This window comes from Siniperca chuatsi, linkage group LG15 (assembly GCF_020085105.1).
Source record: "Siniperca chuatsi isolate FFG_IHB_CAS linkage group LG15, ASM2008510v1, whole genome shotgun sequence".
Taxonomy (NCBI): domain Eukaryota; kingdom Metazoa; phylum Chordata; class Actinopteri; order Centrarchiformes; family Sinipercidae; genus Siniperca; species Siniperca chuatsi.
The window spans coordinates 18548464-18562082 of record NC_058056.1 but is presented as its reverse complement, the minus strand read 5'-3'; the positions used below and the strand labels follow the sequence as shown (position 1 = coordinate 18562082).

Below are 13619 nucleotides of genomic sequence, written 5' to 3'. Positions count from 1 at the left end.
TCTTTAGAGACCCGAAAAGGTCAAACTATCCAGACTCTTAGCTAAGCCTTGCCTCCATTAGTAGCCTCCATGTTACAAAGCCTGTCGAGCTTTCCATTCTAGCATGACACATATGCAGTTTACAATGATAACAGTGGCAGATTTATCTCTCTAAATGTATACACATTTTCTAAACAATGTGCCTTCAGTTTCACACAGAAGCAGACTAAATCAGGCTTCTCATTTCTTGCCGGCAACTATCGATTTTGTTAGCTGAAATACTGTTTTATTAGCAGTAGCTAGCTAGCCAATAAACATTATCTCTGCTTATTGGTTGAAAAGTCTGAGTTTTTAATGTTTTCATCTAAACAAGAAACCTGTAAAGGGTATTTGATATGCACTTTATAGGTGCATACATGATTTGTTGCTACAAGACTGAGGTTAAAAACACATGTTCCACTCTGTTTTGATGCTTACTATAGAAAAACATACTTGGACAATTTACACAGAGTTTACATTTATGCTTTAGTATTATTTTTAGATTATTTTTATAATAGTATGTTTCAATTTTCCATGAAAAAAGGCTTTGAGAATGTGGGCTAACTGATATGGTTGGCAAACCTTTCGGGTAACGAGTTTTGTTAGTGTAATCTCCAAACCAAGACAGACAGAGAGAGAGACAGAGTCACTATTGTTCTGATATAATAGCATCAAAGCTCCTATACAGTTTATGTCCTGAATATGGAATTTTCAAACATAACCTGTAACCCCTAAAAAATAATGTAGTTAGCTGCTCCTTAGCTTGGAAGAAACATTGGCTTACTACTGCTGTGGGCAGTAAGCTAGTTAGCTGAGTATGCTAACGTTAGAGCAGACAAACACATTGTTTAATTAAATCGTTATAATTTTCCTCTCATATTTTAAGTTTGGGAAAGGTAAAAAAAAAAAAAAAAAAAAAAAAAAAAAGACACGACCCTCTAAGCTCTTTGGAAGTGTAACTCTTACTACAGCCCCATCCACATCGCTTGAACGTGTTGAGAAATCCAAAGCTTGACAGGTCTGCCGTGCCTGGTTACAGTTGCTAAGTTATGATTGGAGAATCGCTGTTTGGGGGCAGGGTTCATCCAGCAGTAGACTCACAAGGGATAAAAGCAAAGATTAGAGGACTGTGTGAAAAAGTAATGAACATTTTGTATTGCATAAATGTTTTTTCAGCTTTCCTATTCTGTAAATTATTTTATGACCCCTAAAGTTTATCTTTCCCGGCCCCCAGGTAAGGAAATACAGCCCATACATACAAAATCTTTTCACAACAAGCCTCCATGTTTTTCTATAGGATTATATGAAAAGCCTTATTTATCCTGTGTGTATTGTGATGATTACCTACAAGCTTCTGAGCTGAGATGAACTTTTAGCCTAAGCTACTAAAATCGCCCTCCCCAACAAACAAACAGACTTTTCCATGACCTCAGATTGGTACCAGTCTATGTGTCCATTCTGCCCACTCTAATCATCAATCTGCAGCCTGGTTCACCAGCCGCTGGCACCTGTCAGGATGAAAGACATGGATTAGAGACAGAGAGAGAGAGAACGTGAGAAGGTTGGGCATACAATACCAGCATCGTGTGTCCCGTTGCTAGGGAGGTTGTGTGTGTGTGTGTGTGTGTGTGTGTGTGTGTGTGTGTGTGTGTGTGTGTGATGTAAGTCCAACACCACTGTCAGGCCTAGCTGCAGGCACAATAGGACGATATCCAGATTTGTGTGTGTGTGTGTGTTTTTCTCCAGGACTCATGTGTGGCTTATATGATTGCGTGTGAAGTTTAAGATAGCTTGTGCCTCTTGTGCTACGTTGTTTTGGAAAAGACTATCACTACGCATCATGCTCATCCATAGAATCAAACAGCCTTACACACACACACACACACGTCCACGTGCACACCGCTCATGCTTATCCCCTTCCTATTTCATGTCTAAAAATGGATCTTTTTCTCAATGATCTCTCTGCTTCTCAAAGCAGCGGGCTGTAAAACAAGCATGTGCATGGGGTTAACTACAGCCCATCCTCTGAAGAGCTCTCTCTTTTTCACTACACTCCCCCCCCTTCACACACACATACACACACCCTCAGAGCAGCCCATTCAGGGTGCAGATGGCAGCTAGTGTGTTTGAGACAAGAGACCCTGTGCACTCAGTTGGTTAACAGGGAATCGGGCTCATTGACATGCAGGCAGTGCTTCTCCTCCAGTCCAGGAGAGTAGGCTTTACTCTGGAGCGACAGTTAGCTCACAAGCTATGATGGTCATGTGTTCATTACACCCTGACTTCCTATCACCCCTTGCTGCCCTTGAAGGGGATAATATTAGGCGTACAATTAACACACCACAATCGAGTGTAACAAACCTTGTGGTAGTTGACTGGAGATGTTGGATAAAGATGGAGAAAGAGAACTAGTTCCTGTCCTAACAGGCTTTGATTATGATATGTAAGTTAAATGCTACTTCATTTTAGCTGCTTCATAATTTAGATATTTGTTCTTATGCAGAGAGCAGCGCATTTCATTTTGTTTTCCAACTAATTATTTTGTTTTATGTACAACCATTCACAGCTCCCCATTCACTTACTGTGCACGTCCAGCCATGCTTTCCAAACTTCTTCCATGTGTCCATTCAGGCATCCGCACAGTAATTGTGCAAGAGCATGAGGCTGTGAAATCAAAATTAGTTCAAGAATCATGGTAAAGATAAGGCTGGTGTTATTTAATTTTTTTAATAACCATCAATCAATTATCACATTATCAATTCCTGAAAAGACCAATGAATTTACTAGAAAGTGTTTGGCAGACAGTATGAAGCATATACCTGAATATCCTTTGTAATTTAAAAACTGTGAATAACACATAAAAGAGTCATAGTGTGAGACTTATGGGTGGCATATTCTTTTGTTATGATGAACACAGCATTAGTAGTTTTTTTCCTCTTGTGCCATCTAACTATCAGAACAGTCAGCGTCTCTGACCATGCCAGGACCTCCTCTCCAGAGACTGAAATTGTAAAGCTTGGCAGTTCATTCTTGACCTTGGAAACAGCAGTTGACAAAACAATCTTAATTCAAGGTCCACCTCATCAGTAAATTAAATTTTCTCAGTTAATAAGGAACTGTAGGTGTTCAAACTTTCCGAGTTTCTGAGCACTTTTAGGACTTCAAAAGTTGACCCCAGCATTATAGCCTTAGCCTATAGGCTATATGCAGCTAAGATGATACATTGAATATCAAAGATATTCAATAGCCTAACACAAACAATACAAATGAACAGATTGTGTGTTTGTTTGTTTTTTTATTAATGATTCATTGATCGACAAACATGTTGTGTCAGTTCGAATTTGGTATATCAAACTGGGACCACTTGACAGCAAATTCCCGGGCTACCTTTTGTTGCCAGTCTGCCCCTGCCATGTGATAACAGTTGAAAATTAAGTTGCAGACTTGCTTAAAAATGTATTGCACAGGCCATGTTCATTGTAATGAAGATATAATTCACCCAAATGTGAGGTTTTTAATGAGTTTTTGGACAGCGTTGGGCACTGATGTAAGCTACAATATAAACAGAGAGATGTTGTTGGTTTTGGTCTTTTCATGGGATTTATTGCTAAATAATGAAGACATAACATAACACCAGCCTTGTGCTTTACCACCAAGTACAATGTACAGGAATTTGTTCAGGTCAAACCATTCCACATTGATTAATTGTATGACTCACAGCACAGGACCTCAAAAACACTATAAAGGGACAGTTGCAAATACACAAGTAGGGGATGTTCTCATTATGGGCAACAGCATAACAGCGATAACTAGTTTGTGTGGCAGGTAACGAGAAGGTCATTGTGATGTGATTCCAGTCTGTTTGAGTCTAACAAGCAGACAGGATCATCCAGTGGGATTAGTACAGCCCTGCAATCTCTTCAGCATGTGCAGTGTGATCATGAGCGGTTCAGAGAAATGGGCTGATTAAACGTACCTATCAGCAATTGGCCTGGGAATGTACTGTAGGAGGCTTTCTCTGATAAATACCTCAGACTGGAGACAGGTGTTGTTTTCTCTACTTTTACTTTTACACATAAATTATCTTCAGTTAAACCTTGTCTTTTGTCCCCTTTGTGTTGTGACTTATGGGCCGTGTCGAAACAAAGCGCACACACAATAAAACACAAACCCTCCCTCACACTCATTGCCCAATTAGTCAGGCCATTCATGTTCACATCTTTTTTTATTGCCTCACACCACCATGTTAATTAATAAAATTGTCATCCCTCATAAATTAGGATAATTTCTGGACTCTGTGTGTGTGTGCCTAATCGGTGCCTCTACAACTGAAGCAGATTGTGTGTCAGCAATAGCCAAGCTCTAACAAAGTACCATCCATCACTCTGCTCAGCCAGGCTTCAATAATAATTGGGTTAGAATAAATGGGCCATGATTTTGGAGCAGAGAGGAAAAAAGAATAGAGATTGCCAGCCAAAACAAAGCCACAGACAATTCAATAACCAGGCCCCACCCAGAGAGGCAAGAAGCAGAGCGGCGAGGCACAGTGAGGCAGAGGCTGCAGACACAAAGCGGATTGATGTCCTGCCCCTGTACAGGGCCAGTTCTGAATAAAGATATATCTGTTACTAAGGCAGGGAGGAGGCTGCAGCCCTGAGGCAGCGAGACAGAGTGACACAGCAGAACTCTGCAGCATTTTATCAGATAATATACGATGGAATGCAGGAAAGACAACATTTTATCATGGGAAAGAGGTAGATGCTGATTTTGCTGAGTTTAGAATACAGTTCACAGAAGGTGAATAAATGGTGGGTAAATCATGTAAGGCAAGGTTCACGTCATTGTATGAAATGCATAAAGTGTATTATCTTAAACTTTGGCTAGTGGGAACGTTTCTCTGTCGCTATTATAAGTCATATAAGCCCAAGCAGCAACATATCATGATTGGAACTACGGCCGCTATCCAGAGTGGTGCAAATAATAAAAAACTCTGATTGTGACAGCGCTAATGCCATTGTTTAGAGATAAGTGTTTATTAATGTAAGGAAGGTCCCATAACCAAAAAGAACAAGATATTTTAACCCAAATCGTGATCTTTCCCTAAACCTAACCAAGTTGTTTTTGTGACTGAACCTAACCAAACCTTAACCATAGCATTGTCACATCATAAATCAGATTTTTTTTTTCAACAGTGATTTGTAATGGTTTTGGGAGAACAGACAATGATATCGTCCTGTTGATAGGGGCGTCAGATCAGAAAATGCTTCTGTGCATCGTTCTAAAGGGCAGTGACAAACGAATTATGTGACGAATTTTGCCATTTGATCTGGAGGACTTGTTGGTGGTGTCGTATAACAAATCATTGTTATATGACATGTGATTACAAATCAAACACAAATGAGATACAATAAAGAAGAGTTAGACCTAAGGTGTTGTAAAAATTAATTAAGGCTAGTACAGTGACAAAGATGCTGGATTCGCTGAAGTAGGCTGCAGACTAGCAGTCAGATAAGTTAACCTACATTGTCCCTCATGCTAGGAATTAAGAAAGTATCATAAGTGAAAGATCAACATTAAGTCCACATAGGAAGCCCACAAGAGTAAAAGTACACATTAGCATCAGACAGTGAGTATAATGGCTAGCTTGGTTAGCAGTAAACTGATTAGAGAAAAACAAAATTAACAAAATGTAAATTAACAATCACCAAATAGCTGTAATAAAAAATTACCTACAGATAAAGCTCCAACGAGGGCATGTGAGTAGTAATTCAAAGATGACAATCAATACTTGCTTGGTCACAGATCTAACAAAATGGTGGATGTAACAATGTCTGGAGAACAATGAGGTTCTGGAAGTGAAAATTTCATTCAAATTCTGAATAGAGGATTATGGTTATTAGCCATAAAGTCATAACCATCCAAGGTAGACTTACCATGAGCTTTGAGATTGTGAAAGGATGGTATATGCTGCCTTTTTTAGAGAATCACTACAACACTATAATAAAGACAAAGGTTAAATTCAAGAAGAAGCGAGCTACTATCGTTAGGTTGGAAGTTGCTGGAAAGGTATCACTTGCAATGGTTTATGGGATGCGTGGTTCCTTCACTCAAAATAATTATGTACACAGTCTTCAGAGAATCAAATGTGGTATGGTCACGATTCATCTCATAGTTGGTTGGCTTGGTTCCAGGCTTAAAACTCTGTATATAAGGATTTTCTGAAATGTCAATAGCATGAATGAATGGGAAATTCACCGACATGTTAGACATTATCCACCACCATAATCCAAACGCCAAATGAGGCAATGTGTTTTGGAAGAATGGTGTTTTATTTATCCAGTAGTCCTGAATGCTTGTAGAATCTATGTCAAGGAGTACTGAAGCTGTTCTGGCTGCTTGTGATGGCCCAACACCTTACTAAGACAGTTAATGCTGTTTTTTCCTTTTAATTTGTCACCAATTTGTATGACATTTGAATGAGGATGATTTCTTAATATACAAGACACTGAAGATACTGACACAACTTGTCATGGAGGACTACAATTAGCCTATGATATGTCAGACAAATCAATACTTTGTATGCATGGCTTTTACAAATACGTATATTAATGAAGCCTATATCTTATGTAACGGATAGCACATCATCTATTCCATTTGGCAGAAAAGTCTTTCATGATGGAAAGTAGAGGCTGTAAAGGAGAGAACAACTTTTGCAATGAGGGCAGTAAATCCTCAATTTCATGTAGGAGGACAGGGAAAATGGGAACAGGGCAGATGAGCAGAGAGAGACTTTAGATGAGGATGAAAGAGTTCAAAGTGAGAAGTAAGTTCCACAGAGGACTCACTCACACACACTCGTGCTTGTACACAAACACGTGTGACTCACCTAAATGTTAACATATAGAGACGGTCTGTATTACTGCAGATCATTCTCCAAAACAAAACAGGCGGATTCCACCTTCCTCCAGTGGGTTTGCATCGGGAAAGAGATTAACACCTCCTCCTTTTTCAGAATCTTTAATGGCGTGAAACAGAGTAGTGGCTTGAATACAGCGCAGCAATGTGTTGCATTGCCTAAAGTGGGGGTTTTGAAGTCACAGATAATCTGCTTTTGAAACAATGAGATAGTGTTGCTTTTCATTCGGCTCAGTTAAGCCTTGCTCCAAATGAGGAGAGGGAGATAGTGTGGATCAAACGTTTTTTGTGTTGAGTCCCAAATTGTTACAGCTCTTTAAAGTCACAACAGCTGCAAATTCTCCATCTATTGTGCTGACTTCTTTTGGAGATGATGGAATTTAGCATTTTGGACAAAAATAATCCTCATGAAGTACTGATCTCAAACATCAATGGGAAAAGAAGCCAGGCTCTTTTTTTAACAGCTGGGTGCTGTATTTTAGCTTAATCTGCACATTGGTAGTCTCTGGTAAAAAAAAAAAAAAAAAAATACAGAAAACTGTACTATATAGAACATGATGATTCCACAACAACAGAATGAGTTTCAGTGGCATGATCCTAGAAGAGCCATAATCAAACTACACATCTCTCTTATAAGTATTATTATAAAGGGTAAACAGCGCACACTTTTGGACAGTCTTTCCTTGAAGGCATTAATGGTTTTGAACATACACATCCAACAAAGGTGGTTGTGTGAAAAATTGAAAAAGAGAGCTTTAGAGAGAAGTTCAGATCCTGCATATTTTCTCACCTCTACACACCTGGTTAATATATGCATAAAGCAGACATGATTGTTGAATTATCTGTTTCGGAAAGTTTCTTTTTAGACCCAAGTCGATGGTTTATGGAGTGTCGGATGCTCTACAGATCGTGAGGCCCTTTTAGGCAAATCTGTAATTTTTGATATTGGTCTATATAAGTAAAATTGACTTCTTGAGCATATACAGTATGTTGTATAGACCTGATTGAAAGACTAGTAGCAACATTCAGATTGAATAAATTGTATTGTTATATAACCATACAGACCATGTTTTTTATATTCAAATCATAAATTACAAGAATATACAGACCATTGCATGTGTTTGTAAAACATATTATGGTTTCTTTCAGTAATAAATGCCTGAACTGAACTCTTGAACCCGGAATGTAAACCCTCCATGAAAAAATAAACTTTATGCAGCGATACAGTATGTGTTTTTAATTCCCTCAATGAATGTGCTTACCAATGAAAGAGAATTATTTATTAGGTCAATTTAGTCCAATCCATATCTTGCATGTTAGTAATGGACAGCTTTTTATTACTTTTATTATCATTAGCGAGGTTGTGATGCATGAAGCTCACTCGAGCTGTTATTTAGGCTGAACATAAATTCTGATCCTTTTGTTCTCATGTCCTTATTTGTATGGTAATGTTTTAGAAAGAAGCATGAAGCTGAATGACATTTCTGTATTACACCGAATATAAGCCGTGCTGTGGAGAATACTAACTACTGTATTAGGATGTGAGGGCAGAAAAGGACAAAGCAGGACATTGCAGAATGTGTCAGAATGGAGATCAAAACGAGATGTTTCTCATTTAAATTTTAGTAAGGAAAATCGCTTCAGGAAACAAACAACATTCAAAGTGATTTGTACATGGGAAAATCTTCAGGTTTTACTGTACACACATAGCTCAATGTTGGCCCTGTAGAGCAGAGGAGAGGATGTGGGGGTAAAAAGGGAAGAAAAACTGAAAGAGGCAGAGAACACACAGTCCTGAGCACACAAATCCATGTTTGCTAATAGAAACGGGCTGCTTCTCGCCCTGCCACATTCAAAAGAGCCCCAGACCATCAACTGTGCTTTAATCTTCAGCAGGTGCATTAATAGAAAATAGACATGAGGAAGGAGGAAACAAAGGTTAAGTGGAAAAAACACTTTACAAAATGGAAACCATAGCAACTTGCTGCTGGTATGAAGTGACTGCCTATTACATAATACAGCTGAACTGGCAACCATTCAATGACACACTGTTCCATTAACGAGCAGCAGTTTAGTTTTATCAATGTAATTCAACAGAGCCGTTTATAATAACTCTGTCATCAGTCATTCTGGGTTTTCATTTTTTCTTACCTGTGAGTCACCATGGGCCACCTCACCCATGAAGCAAAGTATAATTGTCATTTTGACAAGCATTGCATTTATCACCATTTCTAAATCAAGCCTTCCCACTTTTACTGAAACAACTTAATCTCTTTTGTCATCTGTAAGAGTTTGAATCCTGAAATCTGTAAAAAGCCTTTGAGCTAAATGACTAAATTACATGCTAAACATCCTTAGACAATAATGAAAATGAACAATATTGAAATTGCTATAATCAATATTCTTATGATAAAATTTGATCAAATGACTATGTGTAATGTGTAAAGGGGTCGCTCATTGTGACAAACCTACAGAGAATTATTAGCGAACTCTGCATTGCCCCTGAGCTAAACTTTATAGCGTCTTTTTAGCTCATTGTTTTGGTTTTCTGGCTCACAACTTTACTGTTTTGGTTCACTCACACAGCTCTCATAGCATTATTTTTGGTCACAGCTGGTGTTTTCAGTGAAAAAGCTCTGATAAACCAAAAATATCCTACCTGTCCAGCCCCAAACAGCATACAGACAAAGTTAGCTGGTGAACATAATGGAGCATTTATCTGCTAAAGAGCCAGATATTTCCCTCAGGAGTTACTGGAGACCAAAACAGAGCTAAAAGGAGAGTGAATATTGGACTCCAAACATGGCCCAAATAAATGCTAATGTTGCTTTGTACTTGCTGGATGTGTGAATAGGCAACTGTTTGTTCACCTCATCAACTTAAAAGACAATAATATGTGAGTGTTTTGTTTATAGCTTCTTTCCGTGCCTTTGTGAAGCTTGTTTGAATGTTTAATTTTTGTAGACACTGTTTCAAAAATGTGTTGACTGGCCCCTATGGTAATTGTTGAGAATGTAAATTGTAGTGTTAATTGATTGCATTGACTTGTGTTCATTCAGTGTATACCACAGCATTGGAGAAGGATTGTCTGCCCGCTCTATGTCACCCGTAAGTACCAATAACAGCATTCGTATGTCTGTGTGAATGCTTGCATGTTTGTATAGTGTAGTATGTTTGTAGTCTGAATAGCCTCTGGCATCTCTCAGTTGGGGAGGAGAGATGAGGACGGCACACTGGCCACAGCTGAGCTCTAGTACTGATGAGAAAACAAGTAATCAAAGAGACATGAAGAAGAAGAGATGCTCCAGATTTGTGATAGGAAGGAACTAACGAAGGATGGAAGGAGGGTAGTCTGTGGTGTTTTCACAGCACTGTATTGCTTGGTCTATCCCACTTATGATGCCGACTGTGGTGGCTGACAGGCATGGTGTCTTACAGCTGTCGGGCTCGATGTGAGTGTGCTCTTGTGCTCCTACAGTTACTATATCACAGTGGTGGCACAATAGAGCAAATAAGATGTTAGACTCTTCATCTTGAGTCAGCTAATGGAGTGTGAGAAAGCAGGCCAGCAGCTCTTGTTTCCCTCCTGTAAACAGGGAGCCTGCTCACTCTATTGCACCGTAGCCTCCTCACACATACAAGAACAAGCTGAGCCGGTGTAGTGTGGAGTCCATCGTGCAAGCGTGACGTGTTACTCGCTCTCACTCAGATGTGTCGGGCTAACGATGCAGTAGGTGGTAAAAGACTTTTGAATCAGCTGCACATACCTCTATGGTCCAGCAGCTCTTGATGTCGATAGGTACACACAGAGAGGTGTGGCCCTTACACACTGCCTCTGTGCATTTTAGACTGTCGGGTAAAACAATCATCTTGACGTTTCAGCGGACCAAGTGTGTTATGCCATCATCTGTGTGATATTATCAGGCATAAAAATAGACCACTAGCAGTTCAGGTTACTTACTGTGCAGTGTAAATAAAGATGTCTGGGAGAAATGCAATGGGATATTGCAGTAGAAGGAGAACAGTATTTTTTATTCCATACTGATGCTTCACAAATGAAATAAAAAAACTTCTCTAGATAGATGCAGATAGAGAAAGCTTTCTGTAATTGGGAAGTCACAGGTATAATCCCTGTAATAGCCTATGGCCTCTCAGCCAGACACATTAAATCCTCCTTATCCAGGGGTGCTGCAGTGAAGCCTGACCCCTCGAGGAGAGAATATTAAAATAAATGTAAATGTACGTGTAAAAAAATACGTTGCTGCCCCTGTGCCCTGGCAATATTGTACAAAACTGTCTATTTTTCAAAATTACTTTTCCATAGGCTACAATATGAAACTGAAAAGAAATTATTAGAAAGTATGTCACTAGCTGAATGTAGAGGTGCAGACTCTCAAGACTCAGGAGATTGAAAACATCCATGAATCATCACTTAAAAGCTGAAGTTTCTGTGTGTGTGTGTGTTTGTTTGTTTTTTGTATTATATAATTCTCAACATTTAGCCCTTCCTGAGTCCATCTCTCTGGAGATGGACATCAGGACATCCTGGGTCACCAGTTGTCTGTCAGCACCACCAAACAACTTCAGTTTTTATCACAAACTCGCTCTCCCCTACATTGTTTCCTGTCACTTGAGAGGCGGAAGTGGGACATGTACACTGGGACATCGGGCAGGGGAGAGGGGAAACTGGTTGGCTGATTGGAGACATCAGTCCTGAGGGAACATTCTCAGCCTTTTGACAGAAAAAATGACTGACAGTGAGTGTTTGCTTGCCTGGCAGACATGGGCACCCAGAGGTAGGTGAGCTGAGAGGGCCAGAATGGCAAAAGACATGCCAGAACGGGGACAACAAACAAGGTCATGCAAACTGTGTCACCATCAAAACTGTAGGGGGCAAAAGGGCTTTTGAGGTGATGGTAGACAACTTTGGTCTGATTTTTTTAGCATATTGTACTCACCAAGCTGAGATCTGTGAACATAGCAACATCACTAAAACAAAGGTAGAAGGAGAAAGAAACACAAGCAATCTGATGATTAGGCAGTTTTTTAAAAAGTATTCAGGTTAGCCAAATTTATGTGGAAGAGAAAACATCCATCACAGTTTCCAGACCAACTTCCTGGTTCAGTTTTACACTACCACGCTTTCCATGTGTGCACATAGTTTTCTTGTGCAATGAGGGATTGTTAGTGTAAAGGATTGGTTGAGTGGTGGAAGGAGAATACAGACAGAGGCATGAGTAATCTTCATCCAGTGTATGTTTTGTTTGTAGTTTACATCACACCAACAAGCAGTTGGTTGGTTTTGGTGAGGTTGTGGAAAAAACTATATACAAAAATGACTAAACTAAACTTTTCAAAAGAACATAAAGAAATCTGTCAACAAAAAGAAAGCCTTGGCTATTGGCTATTGGCTATTGGCTATTGGCTATTGGCTATTGGCTATTGGCTATTGGCTATTGGCTATTGGCTATTGGCTATTGGCTATTGGCTATTGGCTATTGGCTATTGGCTATTGGGCCGCTAGCAGCAAGCTTCCAGCAGGTCTGCACCTGAACTGAACCAACTATGATCTACTCCTGAGGAGCTTCTACCCCTGGCTTTTAAACAGGAAGCTCCTCCTACAGACAAACCAAAGTTAGTTCATAAGTAATTTAGACAATCAAATAACATTTCTATGTAAAAACAAGAAAACAATTTCTAATCATTATTCTAACTGTCCTAACATATAAATATTAACAGTATAGCTTGTTTAGGTAGGGTACTTTAAAAAGACTATTCCCTGAAACAATGAAACCCCCCTCTGTACTCTACTCGATATGGTACAGTCTGAGTTCCCTGTACTGTAAAGCCCATTGGATGCTCTCACTTCCTGTTTGGCAGTTTGGACCCATCACTAGTAGGTAATATGGATGGGAGCTCATTAAGAAACATTTTGGTTAATTGAAGTTGAATATGATAAATAAATTAATTTGAGTTGAATGCATTAATAAATGAATTGAGTGGTTTCATTAACAGTTTAAATGATGACAGTATGCAAACTGAAATTATCCGAAATTACTTTTGTTAGCAGGTTAGCATGCTTATACATACATGCTGCTTACTATGCTAACACAACTCAGCCACAGAGGTCTGGGCTACACAACTTAGCAAAACAACTGGGACTACAGATCTATTGTGCCGGCAGGATGGAATAAATAATAGAACTGCAGAAACTAGAATGTGTCTGGCCAGTGTGCAACCTACTCTTACATGGCACGAGTTAGCACCATGACAGTTAAAACACTCACTGATTTTACCTCTAAAAAAAGTGTTGGCATGTTAACAACCTGTCTGAATGTCTGACTGCTTGTGTTTCTTGCCCCGTTAGACTTTGCTGTAGTGATGTCGCTACATTCCCAGAACTCTGCAATTAGTTTGGTGAGTACAATGTTATTAGACCAACCAACTGTTTGTATTTTTGAATGTGCATTGTTTTCTTTTGTATGTAGCCACGTTTGGAGGTACAATTTCTTTTTGAGGACTTAAAGTATGGATGCTTTATATTACATTTGTATGGTGCCACTCTGTTGTGTTGTGATTGGTAGGTCTATTAATCTTTTAAATAAAAATTTGAAACACTGGAATGTAAGAAACTGAAAGATACTGTAATGTTAGTTATTAAAGTAGATATGAGACGCTGTAAACAA

At 39.2% G+C, this 13619-nt stretch overlaps 1 protein-coding gene across 5 annotated transcripts in view; it reads left to right on the top strand.

Moving 5' to 3' along the window:
• Positions 1-13619, top strand: part of stxbp6 (syntaxin binding protein 6 (amisyn)) — a 151732-nt gene that overhangs the window by 123745 nt on the left and 14368 nt on the right. Inside the window, exons 7-8 of one of the 5 annotated variants that reach the window (XM_044167209.1) lie at positions 9993-10041; positions 13301-13350. The exons of 2 other annotated variants lie outside the window; for them this stretch is intronic. In XM_044167209.1, coding sequence (XP_044023144.1) covers positions 9993-10041; positions 13301-13350 — 99 coding nt within the window. The remainder of the gene's footprint in view (positions 1-9992; positions 10042-13300; positions 13351-13619) is intronic. 2 more of the 5 variants (XM_044167208.1, XM_044167214.1) reach the window with 2 other exon arrangements.